This window comes from Trichomonas vaginalis, chromosome VI (assembly GCF_026262505.1).
Source record: "Trichomonas vaginalis G3 chromosome VI, whole genome shotgun sequence".
In the NCBI taxonomy this organism is placed as follows: Eukaryota; Parabasalia; order Trichomonadida; family Trichomonadidae; genus Trichomonas; species Trichomonas vaginalis.
Window position 1 is genome coordinate 18,794,317 of NC_067208.1, and position 24,658 is coordinate 18,818,974.

The following is a 24,658-nucleotide window of genomic DNA, read 5'->3' on the forward strand; positions in this document are numbered from 1 at the left end:
AGAAATTTAAGGCATTATTCAAATAATATGATGTATTGACATTTTTGTGTCAATACTGACTTATGTTAGCATTGAACTTCATCTTGAAATGATTCTTTCAATTAAATCTGGAACTATAGATATGTGCCTATATAACATACTATATATAGCATATGCAAAAGACGTTCGCCATATTTATTTCAATCAATAAAGATATCTGATAATTCAATCTATCAAATGTATTTTTTTCAATTTGTATCTCCATAAATCTAATATATCCCATAGGTCTTTTATGATAATAGCATTTAAACAACAACAAAATCATATTTATTCTTTCGGAATCAGAAAAATTTACTTTTGGGATGAAATTAGGCCTTTTATTAATAATCATATGCTATGTTGCCCAATGAATTGTTTCAATAATGCATAATACCATTCACACAAGTTATTTCATTTCAAATCATAATGAACTTCAATTTAATTTGGAGTTTTGGTTGCAAGCATCTAGTTGCCAAAAGGCCTTAAGTAGAAGTTAATTAATGCAATATGTATTTACAAGCACTAATATTGAATGAATGAAATTGAAACCATATTAATGAAATATAAAAGAGAGATTAATGAAATATAGTCATTTTATTAAATAACATAGAAAAATATATATAAAACAATTAAAACATGAATAAATTATTCTCCTAAAATTCCTGAAGCTTCAATCTCGTTGTAAATATCTTTTAGAGATTGTATAATTTCTGGTGTCAAATCGTTTTTGACCAAAGATTTCTTATCTCCGATGCAATCACGAATTATTTCTGCAATTTTCATATTAAACTGGCCTTCTGTTCTTTTATAAACACTAATGATGAAAGAAGCTTGAAGCATCGAATCCCCTGTATCGCATTTCAGTGGCAACACAGTAAGAATTGCATCAGCGATTTCTACATTCAAAATCTCCGGAATTACGTTCAGAACTAAATGCATTGCGCTGACTGTTGCATAATGCATGATTTTACGGCCGACAACACTATCAACTAAGGGAGAAGTAATTGCATTTAGCAGAGCTTCGAAAGATTGTTGGGCCAAAGGTTGGAAAAATGCGGGATCTGATACAGATATCTCCCTGATGAACATACTGCTAGATATAGTCTCCAAATTCGATATTCTTTCGTTCTGGAGATTTAATATTTGTTGCTTGAAATTATTATCGAACTGAGAAGGCTCAGCGCTGATCAAAAATGATATAATACATAGAGCTACATAGAAATGGCTCTTCGATTCTCCGTTTACGTTAAGCAATTGCTCTGCAAAAGATTTAATATTTGCGAAATCCTGTTTTGCAAGGGTATAAATGACATCTTTCGCAAGGAGAACGAATTCATCGCATCCGAAGATATCTTCTGTGAAGATTACGTACTTATAAAAATGAGATAATATTTGAACCAACATTTCTGTCTGGCAAGGAGCTTTGTGGACGAATATCATTGCTCGAATTGCATTTGCACATGCTGTTTGAACCTCTTTGTCTTCGTATTCGTCACCAATTGCGATGGAAAACAGTTTTTCTGTCAATTCTTGTGACTGAGAGTTGTATTTAAGGGCTGCTTCTGATATTAACTTAATTGCAACGCATGCCATAGCTTGGCATTCAGGAGAAAAGCTTCTTCTCATCATTGTGGAAGCGGCAATTAAATCATCTATGTGTTGGTTGTAAATTTCTTCGGAAGAAAGTAAAGCATGCGAAAGTATATTCAATATAAATGCATGCTTTTGGTATTTTGTCTTGAAAATTTCATCATCTGAATTTTCATTAATTGGTTTCTCGAGATTTTCCTTGAATTGTGCATCCAGATCAATATTTACTATGGATATGAGGTAATTCAAGGCTTCTTCTGACCATTGAGGAAGAATTTGTGGTGCATTTTCAGATGCAACTGAAAGAGCGGACATACAAGCAAGTTCAAACGATGAAGATAAAGGAGATGCGATACTAGATACCAGATATTCTATCAAATGTCCGCATTGGCTGATAACAACGTTATTAAATGTTAATATTAGTTGTTCAATGCATCTGATGGCTTCAATCTTGAATAAAAGTGTATCATCTGATTCTTCTGTGGAGTTTAAGTAAGTAGAAATGAATTCTTCGATGTTTGGGAAGAATTCTTCAACTTTATCAAATCCACGAGCAATTGCAGAAGCCAGGAGAGGTATAGCATTAAGTGCTAAGGTTGGGTTATTGGTAAGAAGTAAATTATGAGCAATTGAGAAGACATCTGAAAAAATTAAAGATGTATCTTGAAGAGCGCTGACAAGAGCTGTCAATGCTGATATGTATATTTCAGTTGGATTATTTTGGACAACAGGCATGAGTTTTATAGCAAGTTGTTGAGTATCTAAATCAGCATTTTGTTTCAGAGTTGGTTTGAACTCTGTTATTGTCATTGCGCACTTTTCTAATATTGTTGGTATCTCTGTGTCAATGCAGGATGCAAAAAATTCCGTAATGTCATGAGTTTTATCTTCATAAAATTCAGGAGAACGTTCGTGAGTGGCATAAAGAGCAGTTAAGAAGCAAAATTTACCCTTATCGGTTCCTACGATATCCAAACTCATCTGCCAAAGGTATTTAAGGAAATCAACTGTAGATATGACTTCTGACATCCCAATTTCATATTTTTGCACGAGGCTTACTGATAACTCATCTGATGGTTCGTAAAAATACATCATTAAGTCATAAGTAATTTGAATAAATTGAATATAAAATTCTTCACCTTCAAAAGAGTTTAAAAAGTTGGCTCCGAGTGCATTGATAATCACATATAAATGTTGTAATATTGTTGGGTCTTTGTCTTGTGAATCAAAGTGAATAATACATCTCTCGTACAAAGAAATGGGATCGCACAGTCCAGGGAGGTCATCCATTATCTCATCCATAATATTTATGAATTGGCTAAGCTTTTGCTCATCTTGGATACAGATATCAAGTAATTCTAGTATGTTATCCCAAAGATCAGCAATTTGAGAAATCAAACCGCTTCGTGCGCATCTGTACATACAGTAAAATGTTTCTAAACGAGTATTTGTACTTTTATCTGAAAAACCTCTCTGAAATAGGTTTTGTAAAACGTTTTCGACCTCTGGTATGGTTTGAAAATTCTTTTCTGTAGCTATGAGTTGTGTTAAACATAATGCAATGTTAAGATCTTCAGAGTTTGTCTGCTCAAATATTATTGGTAAAATATTCATTATATGATTGGGATTGATATATCTTTGAAACACATCTACAAGGTTAACTTTAACGTACATTGACTGTTGACTTAGTATAAGTTGAATGATTAACTGAAATATTTGGTCTTGTTCTGATTCGCTGATATTGAACCAATTTGTGTGTAGTGCTGTCTTCAGAGTGATCACAGCATACTGTCTCATCACTTCTTCTGTGTTGTTCTGGATAATTGAAACAAGGGTATTTATTGAATTTGGATTTGAACAAAATTCGCTCAGCCATAAGCTGGATGACTCGATTTCATTTCCATTATTACCTCTCATTCTTCTAAAACAATCTAACACTTGGTTATAAATTGAATCATCCATTCATAAAAATATAAAAGTTTTTTTTTTATTTTTATTACCCAACCATGAAATTTCGAAGTTTTTTTAATGGATTTTATCGTGTTGAGAAACAGTCTTTTTAAATGAACTATTAAAACTTATTTTCCTAAATCAGTGGATTTGGTCTTTGACTGACAATGGATATTGAAATTCATTCTTCTTATGGCAAGTAGGCAAAGAAGTTTTTTGGGATGATCAGTAGTTTGATTCACTGTCTAAAAAATTTACGCAAAATATTCTCTTGATAAACAAGAAGCGAAAGCAGAAAGCGAAGTATTTTATTGTCTTATGAGTTATGGGAATGAAGTTTTTCAATTTTGCAAAAAAATATTATTTAATGATAAAAAATTGGTGAACAAAGACAATAAAAAATAAATATACATGTATAATACAAAGGAGTTAAGACATTATATCGACCGGTGCCTCTATTTCTGGTGGAGTTGGGTCTCCTTGCCAATATGGCAAGAAAAGTGCTCCAAGTTCTTTATCCTGGTTGACGACAGCAATATGGTAAGGATTTCCTCTTGGATCGCACTTGCCCGGATTGACTCCGAGCTTCATAAGTGCGTGGACAACTTCAGATTTTTTGTAAAACACGGCGTAAGACAAAGGCGACCATCCAGCGAAATCCGATATATCGATATTAGTAGTATTAAGACCAACAAGAAGTAAAATTGGGATATTTCCGACTGCAGCTGCTACATGGAGCGGAGAAATTGAATTATACTCCGTTTGTGACTTCGTTGGAGTGAAGTTCCTTCTCGATATAATCAGATGGCTGTAATATTCAATTCTATTGGCAGGATCTCTTAATTGTCCGCTCATTACGCACTTAAGAACAGCGTAAAAGTCCATTCTCTCAATAGCATCGTATATATTGAGGAATGACTTTTCAATAAACTCCAATTCGATGTATTTCTGGCGAATTAAATCTTCTCTTGGCATATCATCGGGAGGACAATGGGCAGAAAGCAAAATCTCGTTGGCTCTCTCATTTCCAATCATATTTAAAAGCTTCTTGAAGTCGGAATCGAGCTTATCGAGCGTAAGAGATCGGACTTTTGAAATATTTACGCCCATTCCTCTGTGAACGCCTGAACAATGGATGCAGATGGATGTTCCCCAGTTCAAGCAACACCATGTTGGGCATGGTGCACCGCAATCTGCACATTTTTCTTCGGTTTTGAGATCTTCTGCCATAAACTTCATCTGATCTCTATGATCGAGTGAGTAACTGACGTTTTCTTTGATTGTATCTATCCAGAGATCGGCTTCGGCTTGATCTGGGCATTGGAAAATCCAGGAATGAGATGGATCAGTAATTCTTAAGCAGTTTGGACGACCAGAATCGCTTTCTTTCCTAACACTAGCTGTAACTAAGTCGATTGTTCCACGGTCTTCGATAACATCGCCATGGATTTTGAAAAACTTGAATTGTTGGTTATTAACAGTGACAAAACGAGAATGCCAGACTTTTCCGAATCCATTTCCGCGTTTCCATAAGTATCCCGAGCGATTTAATGATCCAGATTGATTCAAGTCGATAAGATTTTCAATAATTTTCTTGGTCGTTTCCGTTTGTCTGTCAAAGTTCTCCATTCCGCTTATATATCCTGGAAGGGCCAATTGAAGTGCTGAAAATTCTTCTTTGGAAGAATCAAATTGGAATAACGAATCACGGAAAAAGACTCCTAACGAATTCAAAAAGATTAAAAGCTATGTGTTAGTATTTTCTTAAAATAAAGTCTCATTAACTCAAAAATAAATCATCTTATCTTTTTGACTGAAAGAAAGAGATTTATTTAAAGCTATGAGATCGTAAAGATACATACTGTAGCGGTGAGCTCGTAAGAGTTTTTCTTTTCGACAATTTCTAAGGCGCGTTGAAATTCATAATTTGATATTGCCGCTTCTTGTTTATGTGACTTTAGTTGATTTAAAATCTTTTGATCGACGTTTTTAGAAGTCATTATTCTATCGAGAGCTGCAAAATAAGCGCTTTTCTTTGAAGAAAATTCTTTATAATGTTTTTCACAATTAGTAATATCGTTTTCTATGAATCGTTGAAGTGGATCGATGACATTCTGTTCAACTGAGGAAAAATGAGAATCAAATGCCGATTTAAAATATGAAATACAGTTAGAAATGTTAGAAATGGTTGGATCCTTTGAGAATGAACCGCATTCTAAGAATTTCGTCGCAATGTTTGACATCGAGTTTGCTAGAGTTACGCCTGCATTAATATAAGTTCTGAATGCCGAAATTGTATAATTAATATTACTTTTGAGCTTCAATATAGCATCTAGACGTTGCGTTTGTTCGTTTAGATGGAATGGGCTCAAAATAACATAATCATATTCGCCTATCATATAAAAACTAGATCTGATCGCCGATAAATGTAAACATCATAAATTGAATTTTCATGCAAGTTGAAAGTTCTGCCTCATATTAAATCGAAACTTTAAGATTTGAAATAAAACTGAAATAAAATTGATCTTCTTTGTCAAAATTTTTGTGAAAAATTTCAATAGTTTTTTGATTAAATATAACGTGCCAGAAGTCATAATATTTATAATAAATGTTATGATATTGATTTGGGGAAAGTTGCAATAATGTTTTTTGAAAGTGTCCTCGCATATTTTTTAATGATTATTTGGGCATCCTATCTGTAATTCTGAATAGTTATATTAAAATATTATGAAAATATTCACCTCACATTTAATTTGAGCACCAATGAAACAGTTAAATATGCTCGCATTCTCCCACTTGAATCATATTGTATAGCAGATAGCAAATTTGATGTTATGAAATCGACATGGATGGTGGATATCGAAACCTCTGAAAAATCAAACCCTAAATTATTCAATTGGCAATTTATATCTATCTCAAAAATATTAAATTTCAATGAAGAATATGAAATATGATAGTTTCACATAAAATTCATAAACAGTTGAGGCAATGAACAAACATAAAATTGAATTACTGAATAATACGCGTAATTATCAAAATTGTCAGGTAAGAATAGCCTTTATAGGACTGAAACTATCTTATGGTAATGAGATGTGGTTGTTAAAATTTAAAATTCTTGATATTTTACTCAGTTGAGAGAATAAAGCATGGATTTATTGTTTCGTACTGTTATATTCTATTAAAATAATCAAGTTATACTCATTGATCTCATCTGAGGAATCATTTGTTACCTAAAAAACAAAATATGATTTGCTTAACATTTATTTGACAAATTTTTAATGTTGATGCTAAAAAACAGTTTTCTCAAAAGTTTCTCTCTCCGTTCATGTAATATTAAGTTAACAATGGCTAATTTATATTTCACTTTTTCTCAAGTTTTCAGTTTGGATTTTTATTGGTAGCAATCCTTTAACCATGTTGTGTACATAGAATATATTCCATATTTTATAAAAATTCTCATATGTTCAAAATGAACTTTATATTGATCCCTAATAGAAACTTTTTTTAATATCTATAACATGTAAAGTTTATAAATCAAAAGTGATAGAATGAAGATAAAAGGCAGAAAAATGAGAAGGACATATATTTAGATTAAAAATTTGAAAATGAATTCTTAAATGAGAAGAAAATATTTTTAACTTGTATGGTGTGATTAGAAGTAGGCAAATTTTGTTAAAAAAACGTTTTTGGTTCGGAAATGAAATTAAAAAGTAAAATTAGCTTCGATTTAAATTCGAATTAACATTCTATAAGACATTTTAAATGGGATTTTGAAACTGATTTAAACGCCAAGCATAAATGCGTGTCATTCTTGAAACATTGTATAAATTGACAGTAAAAGTGACATTTGTTGATTCCCGAACGAATGATTATACGTATTATGTATGGAATATTTTGAAATTTGTCTATTCGACCAAACCGAAAAAGTTCCTATCAAAAATTAATTATAACAAAAAAATTTTCTGATAAATTTAAAATATGAAAAATTGTTAATTCTAATGATATTAGAATACATACGAAAGTAGATCATGTCTGCCGTTAAAAATTGAATTAATTGAAAAAGTTATTTTCAATTCGATTACATGACCTTTTCTTATTTTTCTACCATGTTATATATATTTTATCATTTTTGATCTAACTTTACAATTTTTGATTTTTATTGCCATTTTATAATATTAGGCTCAGCATCCAATGTTATAACTAGATAGCCCAAATTTAATTGAAAATATCAAGAAACTAACTGATTGACAAATCTAATTCTGGATTTGAGACATTTAATTCGGTGTATGTACGTATTCGTTTATAACTAGTTGAATAATACTCTTTCATACGTGATGGCCCGAATTCTGAGCAAAGTAAAGTGATCGGAGCCAGAAATCATCTAATCGGAGCTCTCAATTTTTTCTGTACCAGTTTGGTTCTAAATTGAATGGTTATCAGAAATCTGATCATTATTTCTAATAAATGCTGAACGACCCGATTGTCGCTAAGTATCAGAAGCCAGCTGTTCAGTGCTTCCATGGTGGCCAGTCCTACATGGCTTGCAAGAATTTCAAGTGCGATTTCTCAGTCACAACAAACCTTTCTGGCCCGCCAAAAACAGCTGTCGCTGCTGCTCTTGATGCATTCAATGAAATCGAGCACTATCCAGATCAGGACTCCTGGGAATGCAGATGCCACCTCGCTGATGCCATGAAGATGCCACCAGAACAAATCCTTCTTGGCAATGGTGCATCAGAATTCATCGATATGGTTCCAAGACTCTTCAAGGCAGGTCAGAAGTGGAGACCAGGACCATGGCCAGCTCAATTCATGGAATACGAGCGTGCTGCAACAAATGCAGGACTTGTTAAGGTTCCACATGCCCAGAATGATGCTGAATTGACAATTATGATCAATCCAAACAGCCCAACAGGTGATTACATCCCATTCGAGGATCTTCGTGCAATGATTGCAAAGGATTCAAAAACAACATTCCTTATCGATGAATCATTCATGCCATGCTTCGGCCCAGACTGGATGAACCATTCCGCAATCCGTCTCATCGAAGAATTCGGTGACAGAGTCATTGTTTGCATGTCATGGACAAAAGTTCTTGCCTGCCCACTTATCAGACTCGGAACACTCTGTTCAACAAAGAACATCATCGATAAGATCAACAAGCACCAAATCCCATGGTCAGTCAATGGTTTCGCTCAGAAATTCATGATCGCAGCTCTTCATCAAGAAACATACTTCGAAGAAATGTGGAGAATCACACCATACTGGAAGCGTATTATGTTCGACTTACTCTCCGAGCTTGGTGCAAGACCAAACTTGAACTCTCCATTGTGGGTTCCATACGTATTCGTTGATTTCTACACAGAAGAACTTGCCGGCCTTGCTGATAGGGTTGCCTTCGAAGCTGGCTACCCATTGAGATGGTGCAAGTCATTCGGAACTCCAACTTGCTGCAGACTTGGCGTAAGAACACCACAACACGCTCTTGGCCTTGTCACAGCATTCAAGAACTGCAAGGAGCTCCATGAAGGACTTAAAGAGCAGAAGAAGCTCCATTCTAAGAAATTATAAAGTTATTTGTAGAGTTTGTATATAAAAGTCGTTGTATAGATTAATTAAATCCTTTTTTAACCCAAAACAATTCATATAAGATCTTTAAAAAATATGACTAAATTATCTCTGGTGACAACATCTTCCATTACTAAACAATTTTATTAGGTCTCTTCAAAGATGGCAGCCACCGAAATCTGCACTTAGTGTAGTGGAAATTTGAAAACTTAAAATTGATTTTCTTGATAACTTTAATTTTCGATGCCTAAACATTGTTTTTTGTTTGCAAATATAGTTCAAAGCAAGAAAAAGAATATTTACAATACAAAAATTAAATTAATGACGCATGAAACGTGGATTTGGTCTAGGAGCGCGGACACCAATTGGCGGTGGTGGAATTGGCTTTAATGCTGGCCTTTGTGACATTGGCCTTTGCATCTCATAAGCGTTAGGATTCTGGTTTTCGTCTCTTCCTGTGAGTGGTTCTTGGCCTACCTTGTTTGGAGACCACCAATCAAGATCTGCTACGAGCTGTAACTCTGGAGAAGAGATGACAGATACGTCCTTGCTGAGTTTGACTCCTTTCTTCATATGAAGACGCTGCTCCAATGGCTTGACTATACTAACTTTCTTGCCATAAGCAGCTGAAGGAAGATGTAAGTTACGTACATTCATAGGAACTTTAATTGTAGACAATAATTTATCATCTGTTTCAAGGTCTTCGCTGTGCTCAACGAACGCAGCTAACATTCCAATTCTGTTTTTGATGCATTGTGTGTTCAAAAGATCGTCTACTGATGGGCGCATCAATGGATTAACCTGCAATAAACGACGGACAATTGAAACAAGTTCTGCTGAATATCCGTGTGGGATTGTGAACTTTCCAAGGCAGCATCTCTGCGCCAATTCTTGTGTTGTGCGTGCTGTGAAAGGATAAGTAAATGTCATCATTTCATAGAGCAAAACGCCAAGAGACCACATATCGCATTTGGAGTCATATGGTCTACGCTTCCAAACTTCTGGTGCAAGATACAAAGGAGTACCGATTTGAGTTCTTGCAAGTTGTGTTGTGTGAAGAACTGTAGAAACGCCAAGATCAGCAATCTTGATTAAATCAGGAGCTGATAGAAGGATATTGGCACTCTTGATATCACGGTGAACAACGCCGCAATTGTGAAGAACTTTTAATCCTTCAAGCATCTGAAGTAAATAACGCCAAATATCATCTTCATGGAATGGACGACGCTTCTTCTTTCTCCTTTCAATGAGATGAGCAAGATCTCCAAGTCTGGAATATTCAGTAACAATGCAAAGACGTCTGTTGTCGCAAAATGCCTCATAAAATCGTATAATAAATGGTGAAGAAAATGATGCCATAAGTCTTATCTCATTTACTGAGTCTTCTATTTCGCGATGGTTAAGATTTCCAAGATTGATGACTTTAACTGCATAAGATTGACCGTCACTTAATCTCTTAGCTTTGTAGACGCATCCGTAGGTTCCTTTGCCTAAGACTTTCTGCTCGACGAAGCCGGGCAAATTCATTCTCCGAATTGTTAAACGTACATCATTTTGAATAAGAAAATTTTCTATTGTTTAGGAAAGTGTGTAATGACATACAGCTGTCATAATATGCATACATAGATCGCTTGCAATGCTGTTATTATATCCGAAATGTGAAACTATGGTATCATGATAATGTTTATTAATTGATTGACTTTTTACCAAAATTTGATATGAAGACCATTAAAATCAGATATCTATCATTATGAAAATAGAAAGATGAAACATAATACAAAGATGAAATTTGCCTTTTTATATATTGCATAATGAAGTGGAGTTTTGCTATGATTGACTTTTTTCCTATGTAAAATAACGAATTCACATTTTTCTACTTCGCTATTTTACATAACAAAAAGAATAGTCATTCCAAATATATCCTTTTCAATTTTAAATTGGCTTGAAATCAGATTTTTATTATGCTTGTGAAATCAGTTGAATAAATAATATTTCGTAGCCAAACTTCCAGTAGCAATTAGATCTCAATGATGGTTTCTCTACAAATTGGAGAACTGTAATGACAAGTCTCCCATTTCCTTCTCGGATTCCAGGAAATGATTTAACATCGGTAAAAATAAAGCCATCATTCAAAGAGAAGAAATATTTTTTGCTGTCTGGTTGGTCAAAAAATGGTCCTTTGGCTGGAATAAAGTCCGTTGGAATTTCCGCATCCATAGATAAAGCCCAAGAACTCCCACCGCCTGAGCCACCATTTCCATGATGACTTGCAAAACCTCCAAACCAGCCACTACCAGCACCAGATTTATCATATCCTCCAAGGGCTGTTTGAACACCATTTTCGTTTTTCGATTTAGTCGCCTGGGCAGATTCGCCAGATCCAAAAGTGAAACCAAAAGTGGAATTAGCAGGTTTGGTGGTAATATACTGACCATCAACCCAATATATCTGGGCAACAAGGCCTCCTCCTGCCCCACCAGATCCGTCATCTCCCGACATAAATGCTCCAACATCAACATTATCAGACCCACCTCCACCGCCGCTCACAATCACGCGGTGCCATAAATCGTTTTGAAGAAACTTGACAGCGGTTTGGCCACCTCCGCTCCCTGCTCCAAATTGAGTGCTAGACGCATAGTAATTAACCGAATAGCCTCCACCACCGTAGCCTCCTTTAACCATCTTATCAACATCATATGTTTGAGCCATCACATTATATGAATAATTTCCTTGGCCACCTATTGTTGCATAAGCGGTTATTGGGTGTGTGATCCTGATCACACCGGAAATGTAGCCCCCAGCACCTCCACTGTTTCCAACCTTTCGGCACTGGGCGTTCCCATTAAGTGACTGAACAAATTCATCAGGAACACAATTTCCGTTTATATCGATAAAAGATGATACGTGGTCTTTGGCTGCACCTCCTGATGCACCATATAGCTCGAACTTATAAATCGCTGGGCGCAATTCAATGACATAGTCAGTGCAATCAGAATATGATTCACAAGGATAATCGAAGATATGTGTCTTTGTGGAGCTATTTACAGTATATTTCGAACTACCTTTTGTTGGATCTAGTAATCTATTGGGTAATATAAGTTTTCATCTAAAAGGGTCAATCATTTAAAAAAAAGGCAGTTTTGACTCAATATTATATGAGGATAAATGCTGATTACAAGATATATTCCCTATATTTTATCCTATTTTTATCAATAGCATAAAATGTAAAGAATCAAGATCGAAAAAAACGGAGATTTTTGATTTTCAAATAAAAAAAAGTTATTTTCATGAAAAATTCTCGATTAGATCCTTTAGCAAGTACCCAACCTATAGTTGCGAGTCCCCAAGATCCATACTTTCGGGTTGATTCTTATTATGGAATGTCTTCTGCGCGTACACACGGAATTCGAATTGAATCTCCATCAAAAAACATGGAAACTCGTAGTGTTAGCAGTAAAAAAGCTTTCTCTCAAACCCAAACATTCGGTCGTACAGTAAAAACAGCAATTCCCGTAATAAGACAAAGATTAATTCAAGAAGAAAAGCCAGAAATCACTCTAATGCCTACACGTGTTACAAAAGAACAAACTATTCAAGAAGTCACAACGTTAATTGATAATTTCTTTTCAAAATTACATATTAAAACATTTAGAAACGAAATAGAAGATTTTATTCAAGAAAACATCACATCAAACAATGTAGTATACTGGGAGGAAATCACTTCCCTTGCAAGATTATACTCTTATAAATACAAAGTTTCAGTAAATCACGAAGATACATTAATCGGTCAATCTTTTTTCAATACAACTGTTCAAACTATACCAGTAGCTGGAGAACATCAGCATTGGAGACCAGAACTTGATGGAAAGATAGTAAATGAAAAAGGACCTTTAATTATCTTCCAATTACGTGATTTCGATGGATCTATTACAGGTCTTATAGAAATACAAAAGAAATTTGCAGATCCCGAACCTAATTTCCGTGATCTAACTTTTATTAACATTTTACAACAGAAATTTGAACTTTTTTCAAGGTTTTTAAAGCAGCCATCACTTCAAGGACACATTTTTGAGATGAGTTCTGTCATGGCGGTTGAGCAATTCCTTGCAATTTTCTCTACAAAAATGAAAGACATTTTTAAATGCGCTGATAGTGAAATTTGGGACTTTACAAACAAACTCAAACCAATACAATACAAGAATGGATCGATTAAAGAGATAAATAACAATGAACTCGGAATAACCGGATTTGTTCTATCAAAAGGTCAGCTTTACAACTCTTTTTCCATCAAAAGAGAGTCTTGTTATAATGTTGTAATTGATGGCCAACAAGATTTGCCGTTTATGGGTAATGTTTGTAATAATTTGGTGATTATTATCCGTGGCTGCACAATTAAGCCTATTTTTACTTCGGAAGATGAATATATGCTTGATTATATCACTCCTTTTGTATGTACTTACTTCAGAAATGCTCTGAAGTACTCAGAAAATCCGAATTCGGAACCAGGATTAGATCTTCTCAAAGGAATTCAAAAGTTTTTGCCAGTTTACAATGTAAAAAGGTCTTTAGTCGGAATGCTTGAAGACACAATGGTCGAAATCCAGAAAATTTCGCAATCAGACAGAGTTGTTTTTCTAAAAGTCAATGAAGACAAACTAGAGAGCGCTTATTTCTCGGGATCAAGGAAACCAATCAAAATGAAGATTGGCGAAGGCATAGCTGGCTACGTAGCTCAAACAGGTCAAGAATTAAATTTATCTAATGCAGCCGACTCGTCCCATTTCAATCCTTCTATCGATGAAATGACTGGATATACAACAAGAACGTTAATGTCCACGCCGATCATTAATACTTTCGGTGAAGTTCATGGAGTTATTCAATTAATTAACAAAATGGACAATATGCCGTTCTCAAAACGCGACTCCTTGATCGCTACAGTATATGGAACACTTTGTACATATATGATTCACAATCAGAACCTTCAAGACCAAACAAATGATTTACAAAAGAGAATAGACATGGTTTCAAAGGCCGTTCCTAAGCTGGAAGATGTTGATGGATCAATTAGAGAATTATGCCATGTAGCAAGGATCTGTACTGATTGTATGGGAGTCACTGTTTATTTATTCAACAATACAAAAGGTATTGTCGAGCTTGCAGGCCAAGATGGTCACTTCAAACCGGCATTTAGTGGAAAAGGAGCTGTAGATTATTGTTTGAAGAACAATAAATCGTTAATAATCAATGATACTTTCCACGAAGCTATTGTTCATGATTCTTCCGATAGGGGAAAGCGTAACATCCTCTTAGTACCTATTATTGCTGATGGATCTCAAATCGGATGCGTTGAAGCATGTAATAAACATGGAAACTTCACACAAATCGATTTGAACACTTTGACGTGCATTTCTAACATTGTTTCAACAAGTGTAACAATGAGAAGTATGATGAATGTCATAGAACACGGCAGATCCCAACTTATAATTTCTCATTTCATAAATCGTGACGAAATCGGTAAAAGTATCGTTCCAGCATCATTCTCTAATAAGACTGATATCAATGTGAATGAATACAAGGCGTACGAGAGAACTCCTGAAGAGTTAGTTTCAACAGTTTTCGAAATTTACCATCAGCTTAACTTGTTAGGAAACATCAAGTGCGACGATTTCTTCACATTCATATGTAGTGTAAGATCATCGTATAACCAGCTCGGTTATCATAGTTGGGTAAAAGTTGTCTCAATTGCACAATTCGTTTACAGAATTCTGTCATCATCGCATGACGTTTTCAGTAAAGTTGAGATTATTTCTTTGATCATTGCTTCCCTTCTCGTTTATTCTGGTCACGATGGAACGGATGATTCGTATCACAAGAGACTTATGACGACAGAAGCCATCATTGCTGGATCTAGATCAGTCCATGTTCATCTTGCTGTTACGAAATCAATGCATATCCTTTCAAAATTCAAAAATAAATTATTTTTCGAAGATGTTGATTCGATCATGAAATCGATCATTTCGTTCATCATGTCCCAAGAGACAATTGCTACTGCTACAGAAGAGCTTTCAAAAGTAATTGATTCTCATCAATTTGATATTACTTGCGAAACTCATCGCCAACTCTTCTTGCAATGCATGTTCAATATGTGCTTGTATGATGAATTCGCTAGATCCAACGAAATCTCTGATAAATGGGAATATTTGTATTCTCTTGAAAGATTTTCACTTGGAACAAGAGAAGTCGAAGCAAAGCTCACATATTCATCTAAGCATAACTGCCAGGAGCTTTATAATAAGAAACAATGCGTTCTTAAGAGAATGGCCGGACTTGAAAAGCTCGTTAAGGTGGTATCCGCAGCTCCTGTAAAAGATGTACAGCATATTGGTATTGTTGGACCATCGTTCAACCGAAACAAACAATTCTTCCAGTTGAGTGGATAATTTTTTTTTTTTCTATATATGTTTTTGTTATGTATGATATTATATAAATTATCTGTTTTTAGATCTAAATCTTTTCTATACAGTCAGCGAAGTCATATCTCACGCAATAAAAAAATATGAAAAAATATTCAAACTGAAAAACAAAAGCGAACTTTGAAATTCTTTTGTAAATGGATTCAATTTCGCTAGTTAATCGGAGTTTGTATGGTATTTTTTCTGTATTGCCGAAGTAATTTTGAAAATGAATTCAATTTAATAACGAACATATTTTATTTCTATTCGCTTAGGTTATTTTCCAGCTAATTTATTTGTAGGGAAAGCTTTACGTAATGTATTGCTTGTGCTTAGCTGTAGTTCGGGCAGTATTGCGGGAACTGATCGTTTTCCATAACGAGTCTTGGAAAATTCATGTTGGAAATTGTCCAGTCAAAGACTCGAGGATTGAATGGGGCCTTGGGACGTTGTACTTCAGAGTGGAAATGCATTGGATGAAATCGGAGACAGCCGTAGTGAGTCTCTCCTGCGGTAATTAAACCAGTCTTCTCTATTATCGATTTATTGGCAGTGGTAGAGCCACTACAAGGCGGCTCTGCATCGGCTGAAGAGTCTGCATCGGACATCTAAAGTGCCGTAAACCTCTGAAAAAAAGTGCCATTCACAAATTTATAAAAGTGCCGAATATTTCCCTCAAATTTGTAGTTGGCATTTATTTCATATATTTAAAAACCTGCAATTGTATGTAACATCATGTAATAGTCTCTTGATGATTTTTTTTAGGATTTTCATCCCGATTTGTCTTCGAAAAAAATATCTTTTGTAATTTAATTTCTCAAAAATATAAAAAAAGATTTAGCCGAAGATTGCTTGGTTGATTGTTCCATTCTCCTTCAAAGGCTGTGATCTGTACAAGTAAGTGATCTGAGTTCTCATCTGAAGCTTGTTTACTCCCTTGTTCTGGAGCATCAAGACCTGCATGATTGGTCTTCCTCCGATTGGCTCAAGGACATTTCCACTTGGCTGCTGAGGGGATATCATCCATCCCTGTGGCAATCCGTACTGAATCTGGAACTGAGTGAGGGGAACTTCTCCAAGGTTGAAGCATGAAGCGCGGATGGCGAGCTGGTTAGGATTGTTCTGGTTCCTCTGGAACTCGAAGTAGATGACGTAATCCTGTGTGCGGAGGGCTTCAACGGCTCCTTTCGGTGGTGTAATCTCTTTCTTTGGTGTCACTTTTTGTGGGGAAGTTCCCTTTGACGCGTCAGCCAACAACTGCTGAACAGCAGGCTGTTGTTGCTGTGGCTGAGCGACTGGAGCACCAAGTAAAGCTGCGACAGCGTCCACTGGCTGTTGCTGCTTCTGCTGAGGTGCTTCCATCTCGAGATCGAGGAGATTCTCGTTGTGTTGGCTCTTTATTTCGCCAACAGGAGCTTCCTCGAATTCTAATGGAACAAGGAGATCGTCGTAGAGCTCCTTCTTTGAGAGAATGTGAAGGATCTCGCCGGCGCGCTGCTGGATTTCGAGGTTGTTGGACTTGGCAAGGTCCTCGAAAACAGGTGTCATCTCTGGAATACGGTTGAATCTGACGGCGACTTTGGCAAGTGCGATAATGATGTAGCACTTGGTCTCGATGGTGGTCTGTGGCATAAGAAGGATGCGTTTAAGGATCTCTGGTGCATCAGATTCCTCTTCAAGAAATTCTCCGATTGTCCATGCGGCAACTTGAACAAGACTCTGGTTGGAAGAGTTGTCTGGGAGTTTCTCTGTAAGTAATTTGACGGCTTTGTAGCGTAAATCTTGATGCTGACCTATTAATTTGCAAATTGAAGAGATAACATCGTTTCCGACGTAGTTTCCACTATCGATGAGGATATTAAGAACTGTTGTGAAGTTCCACTCCGGTGAAGGAGCGAATCTCTGAACAGATGCGAAGACTTTTGCGACAAGTTCGATTCTGAAGTCTCCATCGGCCATGCGGAGGTACTGGTTGACATCTGGGATGAGGACTTCAACATTCGACTCGTCAACAAGTGCTGTAATAACATCTAACGCGCGACGTCTGATTGAAGCATCTTTGTGGTCGAGACAGGACACGACCTGCGACTTGTATCTCTGTAAAACGACGGAATCTGCGGAGCTTCTGTCGATGATTTGGTTCTCGTTGTAAAGAATTTGGCTGAAAGCAGATAAAGCAGAGTAAAGAACGTTTGGTTCTGGGAAAGTAAAGAGACGGCCGATCTGGTTGTATGCAAGAGATCTGAGAGATGCCTTCTTAGCGCATGTATTGATTGTTTGGATTGCTTGGAAAAGAATTGAACGACCAGTGTTACGGCGGACATCTACTGATGTAATAATTGAAGCTAGGAGTTCATCGAGTTCCTCGGATGGGCGCTTGAGATGTGCTAAAATCTTCATAATCTTGATTTGAAGGAATGGGTCGTTGAAAATCGAGAAAGAGAACTCGCTTGAAGGACGAGCTTCGTATAAGTTCTTGAGAATCTTTGTAAATGGTGTGCAGAACTGTCCCCATTGGTTTGCTAAATCTGGATCAACTTTGAGCATTTCAAGAGCGAGCATGATGCCTGCCATAACGCAGCAATGTGCGGAATGGTTGAGGAGCTTCTGTACATATGGGCGGAATGAGTCAGATAATTCGGGAACTTTGCGAATGATATGAACAGATGCCATAGCAGCGCGCTTTTGCATTGCTGATAAAGGAGAATCGAGAAGCTTTTGAACATCAGTAACAAGGGTTCTGCACATTTCTACAGCACCGATATTAGCCAATAAAGTAAGAGGTAACATTTGAACTAAAGGATTTGGAGATGTGAGATCTTTTTGCATTGTATGTGTAATAAGAACAATTCTTTCGTTGTCTTCGTCGAGAATGTTTGCTGCAGCGAGATATCCGATTCTCTTATAGCTCGGGCGATCGTGTGCCATGAGGCTAACAATTTCCATTTGTCCCCAAGCTGTGTTTTCGCCTATCATATCTAAGTACATAAGCTTTAATACTAGACGAGGCTTATAATGTTCGCTGCAATCACGAATAAATGTACGCATGTTTGCAAGCTCATTCGAAATAACAACTCTCTCATCTTCAATTGTGTCTGTTTCCAGAATTGAGACGATAAAGTCTTCAAAATTCGTCGCCATTTGAATAAAAGTGACGTAAACGATAAATTCTAATCTTGGCGGTTGCGTTTATTTCACGATGGGAATAAACTTGTAAATTGATATTAGTGAATAAGTTCATGGCGAAAAACGACATGAAAGGAAATTGTAATTAGATGTGATATGTGATATGAAAATAATTACCAGTTTCTCTCAACTTTGAATGATGGAACCTTTTCTTGCAATTGGGGTTTAAAACATATGTGTCTTAGGCCATTTTTCCGGTCACGATTGGATCTGAAATGAATTGAAGATTGTTGATAAAATTCATTAAAATATCAAACAAAAATAATCAAAAATTCAGTGATCTAAGTGATGCGTTGGATAATGTAGAGTATATTAATGCTGAAATTATCATCAATCGGTATATTGAACTTCAAATTCTTATGAAAAGCCATTAGAATGATTTTATTAAGAATACCGTTCAAAAGCTCAGATCTATATCATCTCATAAATACAATGAATGTATGCAGAATGAATAAGTATAAAGGAAAGTAAAAATTCTTCAACATTTACATAAAGTAAAACAGAATGGTATATGCACATTGAATGTTAAATAAAAAGTGAATATAACCATTCTATATTTTCTTATATTTTCAGCTATATCCTAAACTAAAAAAAAAAATTATATTCAGGCAAAATTTCAGCTTATAGATATATGCCATACTCCATGCCATTAAACTTATAGACATTATTTGTATTCATCGAAGTACTTTGATGATAATATTAATTTGTATGAAATCAATGTCGTTTTTCTTAATTTTAAAGTTTCATATGGGGTTGTATGCCTGTATTAAAGCAATCGCCTTGATCATCCCTCTTTGGAGATGGAATAATGTTTTATCGTTATTGAATAACGTACTTTTGTAAATTTACTTTCAGTATGAAAATAATAACATAATTCATGTAATACACTATTTTTTGTTAAATCTTCTCTTCTCAAATAGTTTACACTTTTATTCAATTTTGAGGGGTTTTTGAAAACAATTTATCGTTAAATATGCGACTCATTTTTGAATGTTAAATTTTTTAATAAGCACTGCTAATTCCTATACAGTAAGTTCCACGGGCTACTACAGATTCAAGATTTAACTAATATTCGATCTTGAATCTGTTTCAAATTACGATTATTATCTCGTATGGATCAATAATCCATCAAATATACAGATAGATGGGGAAAGTTTAAATACTAGAGTTTACAAGCTTAAATCCACATATGGAACGTATAAAGTTACAAGTTCTTCTTCTTCCATATATGCCGATTTTGGCGTTTTTCTTATACCACAAACATACGATATTCTTGAATTCTGGATTAAGCCAGCTTCGGAATTATACAGTATGACGCAAACTACATATTCTAACACTAAAAATTGTTATTTAATTATTCTCGATACTGAGTCGTTTACGGTCTATCTAGAAAACAGTGGAGATAGTAATGACGTTTATTATTCTACTGATGGTGGTAAACCCACTAGTCTTTTCACATCATACGCACTTTATAGCAATAAGGCTGTTACTTTAAATTATAAACAACTTGCTTCGACAACAGCTTCCACAACCTATTCAATATCAGCAGATGATGATAACGTTCACTATAACTATCAATATTTCGACTTTAGTCATTCGAGTCTTGTATTTTCAACAGGAGTCACTATTTTGGAATTTCCATCCCCTAATAGTGGAGGATCCTCGTCTGGTTCATTTATTTCAATGGGATTAAATTCATATTCCATTTCGTCGTCCACCACATGCTCAATTCCAATAAAAACATTAATTGTTTTCACACAATCCGATTCAATAATAGGAGATGCAATTGTTGGTTCCAAATCTCTTAGTATTCTTGGTTCATCAGGTATCAAAGCTATTGCATTTTTAGAAAATGGTAAACTTAAGTTATCATCAACAAGTGGTACACAAACTTGTAAATTTATCGCTTACGACTATTCGAAAGCAGAAGATTATTGTACTTATGTAACAATCCTTTCTGGTAAAGTTAAATACACATTGAGTCCGGCAGGCAGCTATACATACTGCATTGTATCTGCTTTCTCAGAAGTACAACTTAAAATTGAGACTGATGAGCAAAATCATTATTCATATAATGTGAATAATTTAATGGAATACGGTCAAACATCTTCTGATGAAACTGTAACCAGTCCTGTTATAACATATGCAGGTCAATATTATACATATTCTAGCACAATTAAGTTTAATTTAAGTGGATCATCAAGTGACGAAAGTTTTATTATTGATGGATCTGAGTCTAAATACGATTTTTACACTATTTCTTCTACATCATCTTCACAAATGAATACAGGTGATGCAGTTGGAAAAGCAAGTATTGGCGGTCTTAAACCATGGGCAATTGCTCTGATTGTTATCTTTGTTATAATTGCTTTTATTGTAATTATAGTCTTAATTTGCGTCTGCTGTTGTGACAAAAGATGTTGCTGCTGCTCATCATCAAAAGTATCAGCATCAAAAGAAGAGAATAATGCACGTCCTGCACAAAGAGAATCAACATCAAATAACAATAACACAGCATATCCTGCTCAAAGAATATCACAATCAAATAACAATAACTCGGCATATCCTGCACAAATGGCTTCATCTTCAAATAACAATAGTAAAGCGCGTCCTGTCCAAAGAGTTGAAGAAACCAACTCAACTACAATTAAAGTTAATGTTGTTAATACAACATATATTGCACCGCCACCATCACAGCCGCCGCAACCTCAGCAAACTCAGCCCAATTATATTCCACCACCTCCACAAACACCTGTTTACGTCGCGCCACCACATCAATCAGTTTATGGAGTACCTCCGCAGCAACCGGTTTATGGAGTACCTCCACAGCAACCGGTTTATGGAGCACCTCCACCTGTTTATGGAGCTCCTCCGCAACAGCCGGCAGCTTATATAGCACCAGCACCAGCTCCATCATATAGCGCCCCAGAAACCAAAGATAACTATTACAACCCATACAACTAAATAAAATATATTATTAAAAAAGTTCTAAAAGCACATCTTTCTTTTTATTATTACCTAATAGATGGATATATTATAATTTATTTGAACCTGTTAATTCGATAACTAAAATTCCGACAAGTTGTTATTAAACCAATCGGCCAAATGCCACAAGGTTCCAGCATTTTCCACCACATAGTGTTGGAAATAGCCATTATTAATAACTCTCAATCGATCAGAATCATGTTAGCTTCATCAAATGGAGGCGTAACATTGGAAGGACACATCAGATTGGTCCCTTTTAACTACTTATTACCAGGAGATTCAGCGCTTTTATCGATTGTCAAAAAAGAATCTGTTTTCATCTCAAATGTCGCAATTTCCTCAAATTCAAAGCCGAAAACAGTTCTTAACGCATTATTTACAATCCTAAGAGGGAATATAATCAGCGGAAATGATCTAACATCACGTATTCTCTAGAACGAGCACAGGTTTAAATGTTATTTCTATCCTGAAAATCAATCAAGGAATTGTAGAAGTCACCGTAAAATCAAGCGACAATAGACTGACAAACTCAAAAAGTAGAGAAATCGAGATGAAAATCAGTTCTCTCATGACCTAATCATATTATTTATAATTTTTTTATTTGTTATCCAGTTTAATGGAACTATTATTTGTAGTTTATAAATTATATATATATTCATAATCATAAAGATTATTACTTCATCTTAAATCATATCATTTTAAACATTTTTATTCTTATATAAGAATATTATATTTTGCACCATGTAAAATAAGAATTTCGGCTGTGTCTTTATTATTATTTAGTGTTGCAATATGAAGAGCGGTTTCTCCTCTATTATTTTTTTCATTGATATTTATACCATGTGAAATAAGAAGTTCTGCTGTTTCTTTACTATTATTTTCTGCTGCATAATGAAGAGCGGTTTTTCCAGATATATTTTTTTCATTGATATTTAAACATTGTGAAACAAGAAGTTTTGCTGTTTCTTTACTATTATTTAGTGCTGAAATATGAAGAGCGGTTTTTCCATATATGTCTTTTTCATTTAGATTTACACCATGTGAAATAAGAACTTCGGCTGTTTCTTTACTGTTATTAAATGCTGCATAATGAAGAGTGTTTTGTCCATCATTATTTTTTTCATTGATATTTGCACCATGTGAAATAAGAACCTCAGCTGTTTCTTTACTATTATTTAGTACTGCAATATAAAGAGCGGTTTGTCCATTATTATCTTTTTCATTGATATTTGCACCATGTGAAATAAGAAGTTCGGCTATTTTTTTGCTATCATATTTTGCTGCATAATGAAGAGCGGTTTTTCCGTTTAAATATTTTACATTGATATTTGCACCATGTGAAATAAGAACTTCAGCTGTTTCTTTACTGTTATTAAATGCTGCAATATGAAGAGGGGTTTCTCCATCATTATCTTTTTCATTGATATTTGCACCATGTGAAATAAGAACTTCGGCAGTTTCTTTACTATTATTAAATGCCGCATTATGGAGAGCGGTTTTCCCATATATATCTTTTACATTGATATCTGCACCGTGTGAAATAAGAACTTCAGCTGTTCTATTATGAAATGCTGCAATATGGAGAGCGGTTTGTCTATCATAATCTTTTACGTTGATATTTGCACCATGTGAAATAAGAACTTCAGCTGTTTCTTTACTGCTATTAAATGCTGCAATATGGAGAGCGGTTTGTCTATCATAATCTTTTACGTTGATATTTGCACCATGTGAAATAAGAACTTCAGCTGTTTCTTTACTGCTATTAAATGCTGCAATATGAAGAGTGTTTTGTCCATCATTACCTTTTTCATTGATATTTGCACCATGTGAAATAAGAACTTCAGCTGTTTCTTTACTATTATTTAGTGCTGAAATATGAAGAGCGGTTAGTCCATTATTATCTTTTTCCTTGATATTTGCACCATTTGATAGGAAATATTCGTAAAGGGATGCAATATTGAACTTCGTCGATTTAATAAAGCATTCATTAATATCATTAGTTTGATCGAAATAAACTAAAAATGATTCAAGGTTATTATATTTTACGCATAATTCTAAATTGATCTCTATATTGTATTCATTCATCAGGAATGTAACAAAATCAATATTGTGAGAGATAATTGCATATTCCATGCATTTTTCATTTGGTTTTTGATATTTCAAACATTCACTCATGATCTCTGGATTTCTTCCTAAAAATGAAAATTCTAGACATGTTCGAGTTATTATTGTGTCAAATTTTGTCCTTAAAAACTTGAAACAATCAACAGCTCCATGATAACAGCATAATTCAATTAATGAATATTCGGGGTAAGAATATTCATTATCATATGGATATAATTTGCTTTGAAGTGTTTGATCTTCATAAAATCCTTCTCCTTCTGTGAGTGCAATGAATCTTTCTAAGTCATTATACATAATTGCTCTGTAAATTGTATCTGCTTTAAGAATTTCCAGATTTTCGGATTGAAATTCTCCGAAATCACAGAATTCGTCTAAATTAATTCCATATTCTTTGTAAAACAGGAAGTTTGAAATAGATTTAACATTTTTGACCTCTGTGATATGATAATCATCAAATATGAGTTTGGCAAGAGATAAATATGACTTCGTATAGCAATTATTATACGGAATGATACACAAAATATCGTTAATAATATTTTTGGCGTGCCTTTATTTGAATCAATCAATTCTGTTTTGATCAGATTGTAAATTGAGTTTAAATCTTCTTCCTTTTCCGTTTTCAGCTGGTACAATGCAATATACGAATCAATGTAGTATTGACAGAGACTTCGCAGTTCGCTGAATTTATTTGGATGAATGTCTTTGTCGGACATTATTAATTTTTTAAAATGACACATTTGCATTTTAACATATAAACATCGTTTAAACTCATTAGAAGAAATAGA

At 34.8% G+C, this 24,658-nt stretch overlaps 11 protein-coding genes across 11 annotated transcripts; 3 read left to right on the top strand and 8 right to left on the bottom strand.

The window, feature by feature from the left end:
* Window positions 1-612: 612 nt before the first annotated feature.
* Window positions 613-3,586, bottom strand: TVAGG3_0889900 (armadillo (ARM) repeat-containing protein family; the record flags this gene model as incomplete). The annotated part of the gene is made up of 1 exon (XM_001321318.1): window positions 664-3,570. One exon carries the CDS (start codon window positions 3,568-3,570, stop codon window positions 664-666), a length of 2,907 nt encoding a protein of 968 aa, XP_001321353.1.
* Window positions 3,587-3,987: 401 nt separating this feature from the next.
* TVAGG3_0889910 (GTPase activator protein) lies at window positions 3,988-5,187 on the bottom strand (the record flags this gene model as incomplete). The annotated part of the gene is made up of 1 exon (XM_001321317.2): window positions 3,988-5,187. The coding sequence occupies one exon, from the start codon at window positions 5,185-5,187 to the stop codon at window positions 3,988-3,990; it is 1,200 nt and encodes a 399-aa protein (XP_001321352.1).
* A 209-nt stretch (window positions 5,188-5,396) lies between these two features.
* TVAGG3_0889920 (BAR/IMD domain-like family) lies at window positions 5,397-5,957 on the bottom strand (the record flags this gene model as incomplete). Its single annotated transcript, XM_001321316.1, has 1 exon — window positions 5,397-5,957. One exon carries the CDS (start codon window positions 5,955-5,957, stop codon window positions 5,397-5,399), a length of 561 nt encoding a protein of 186 aa, XP_001321351.1.
* Window positions 5,958-8,022: 2,065 nt separating this feature from the next.
* TVAGG3_0889930 (aminotransferase-related family) lies at window positions 8,023-9,135 on the top strand (the record flags this gene model as incomplete). Its single annotated transcript, XM_001321315.2, has 1 exon — window positions 8,023-9,129. The coding sequence occupies one exon, from the start codon at window positions 8,023-8,025 to the stop codon at window positions 9,127-9,129; it is 1,107 nt and encodes a 368-aa protein (XP_001321350.1).
* A 309-nt stretch (window positions 9,136-9,444) lies between these two features.
* Window positions 9,445-10,653, bottom strand: TVAGG3_0889940 (STKc CNK2-like domain-containing protein; the record flags this gene model as incomplete). The annotated part of the gene is made up of 1 exon (XM_001321314.1): window positions 9,445-10,653. One exon carries the CDS (start codon window positions 10,651-10,653, stop codon window positions 9,445-9,447), a length of 1,209 nt encoding a protein of 402 aa, XP_001321349.1.
* Window positions 10,654-10,988: 335 nt separating this feature from the next.
* Window positions 10,989-12,260, bottom strand: TVAGG3_0889950 (glycine-rich protein family; the record flags this gene model as incomplete). The annotated part of the gene is made up of 1 exon (XM_001321313.2): window positions 11,086-11,835. One exon carries the CDS (start codon window positions 11,833-11,835, stop codon window positions 11,086-11,088), a length of 750 nt encoding a protein of 249 aa, XP_001321348.1.
* Window positions 12,261-12,409: 149 nt separating this feature from the next.
* On the top strand, window positions 12,410-15,595 carry TVAGG3_0889960 (oxygen sensor histidine kinase response regulator DevS/DosS family; the record flags this gene model as incomplete). The annotated part of the gene is made up of 1 exon (XM_001321312.1): window positions 12,507-15,566. The coding sequence occupies one exon, from the start codon at window positions 12,507-12,509 to the stop codon at window positions 15,564-15,566; it is 3,060 nt and encodes a 1,019-aa protein (XP_001321347.1).
* Window positions 15,596-15,822: 227 nt separating this feature from the next.
* Window positions 15,823-16,206, bottom strand: TVAGG3_0889970 (uncharacterized protein; the record flags this gene model as incomplete). The annotated part of the gene is made up of 1 exon (XM_001321311.2): window positions 15,911-16,186. The coding sequence occupies one exon, from the start codon at window positions 16,184-16,186 to the stop codon at window positions 15,911-15,913; it is 276 nt and encodes a 91-aa protein (XP_001321346.1).
* A 203-nt stretch (window positions 16,207-16,409) lies between these two features.
* On the bottom strand, window positions 16,410-18,725 carry TVAGG3_0889980 (intracellular protein transport; the record flags this gene model as incomplete). Its single annotated transcript, XM_001321310.1, has 1 exon — window positions 16,416-18,719. The coding sequence occupies one exon, from the start codon at window positions 18,717-18,719 to the stop codon at window positions 16,416-16,418; it is 2,304 nt and encodes a 767-aa protein (XP_001321345.1).
* Window positions 18,726-20,447: 1,722 nt separating this feature from the next.
* Window positions 20,448-21,728, top strand: TVAGG3_0889990 (amelogenin-related protein family; the record flags this gene model as incomplete). Its single annotated transcript, XM_001321309.1, has 1 exon — window positions 20,448-21,728. The coding sequence occupies one exon, from the start codon at window positions 20,448-20,450 to the stop codon at window positions 21,726-21,728; it is 1,281 nt and encodes a 426-aa protein (XP_001321344.1).
* A 735-nt stretch (window positions 21,729-22,463) lies between these two features.
* On the bottom strand, window positions 22,464-24,167 carry TVAGG3_0890000 (spectrin binding; the record flags this gene model as incomplete). Its single annotated transcript, XM_001321308.1, has 1 exon — window positions 22,464-24,167. The coding sequence occupies one exon, from the start codon at window positions 24,165-24,167 to the stop codon at window positions 22,464-22,466; it is 1,704 nt and encodes a 567-aa protein (XP_001321343.1).
* Window positions 24,168-24,658: the final 491 nt, after the last annotated feature.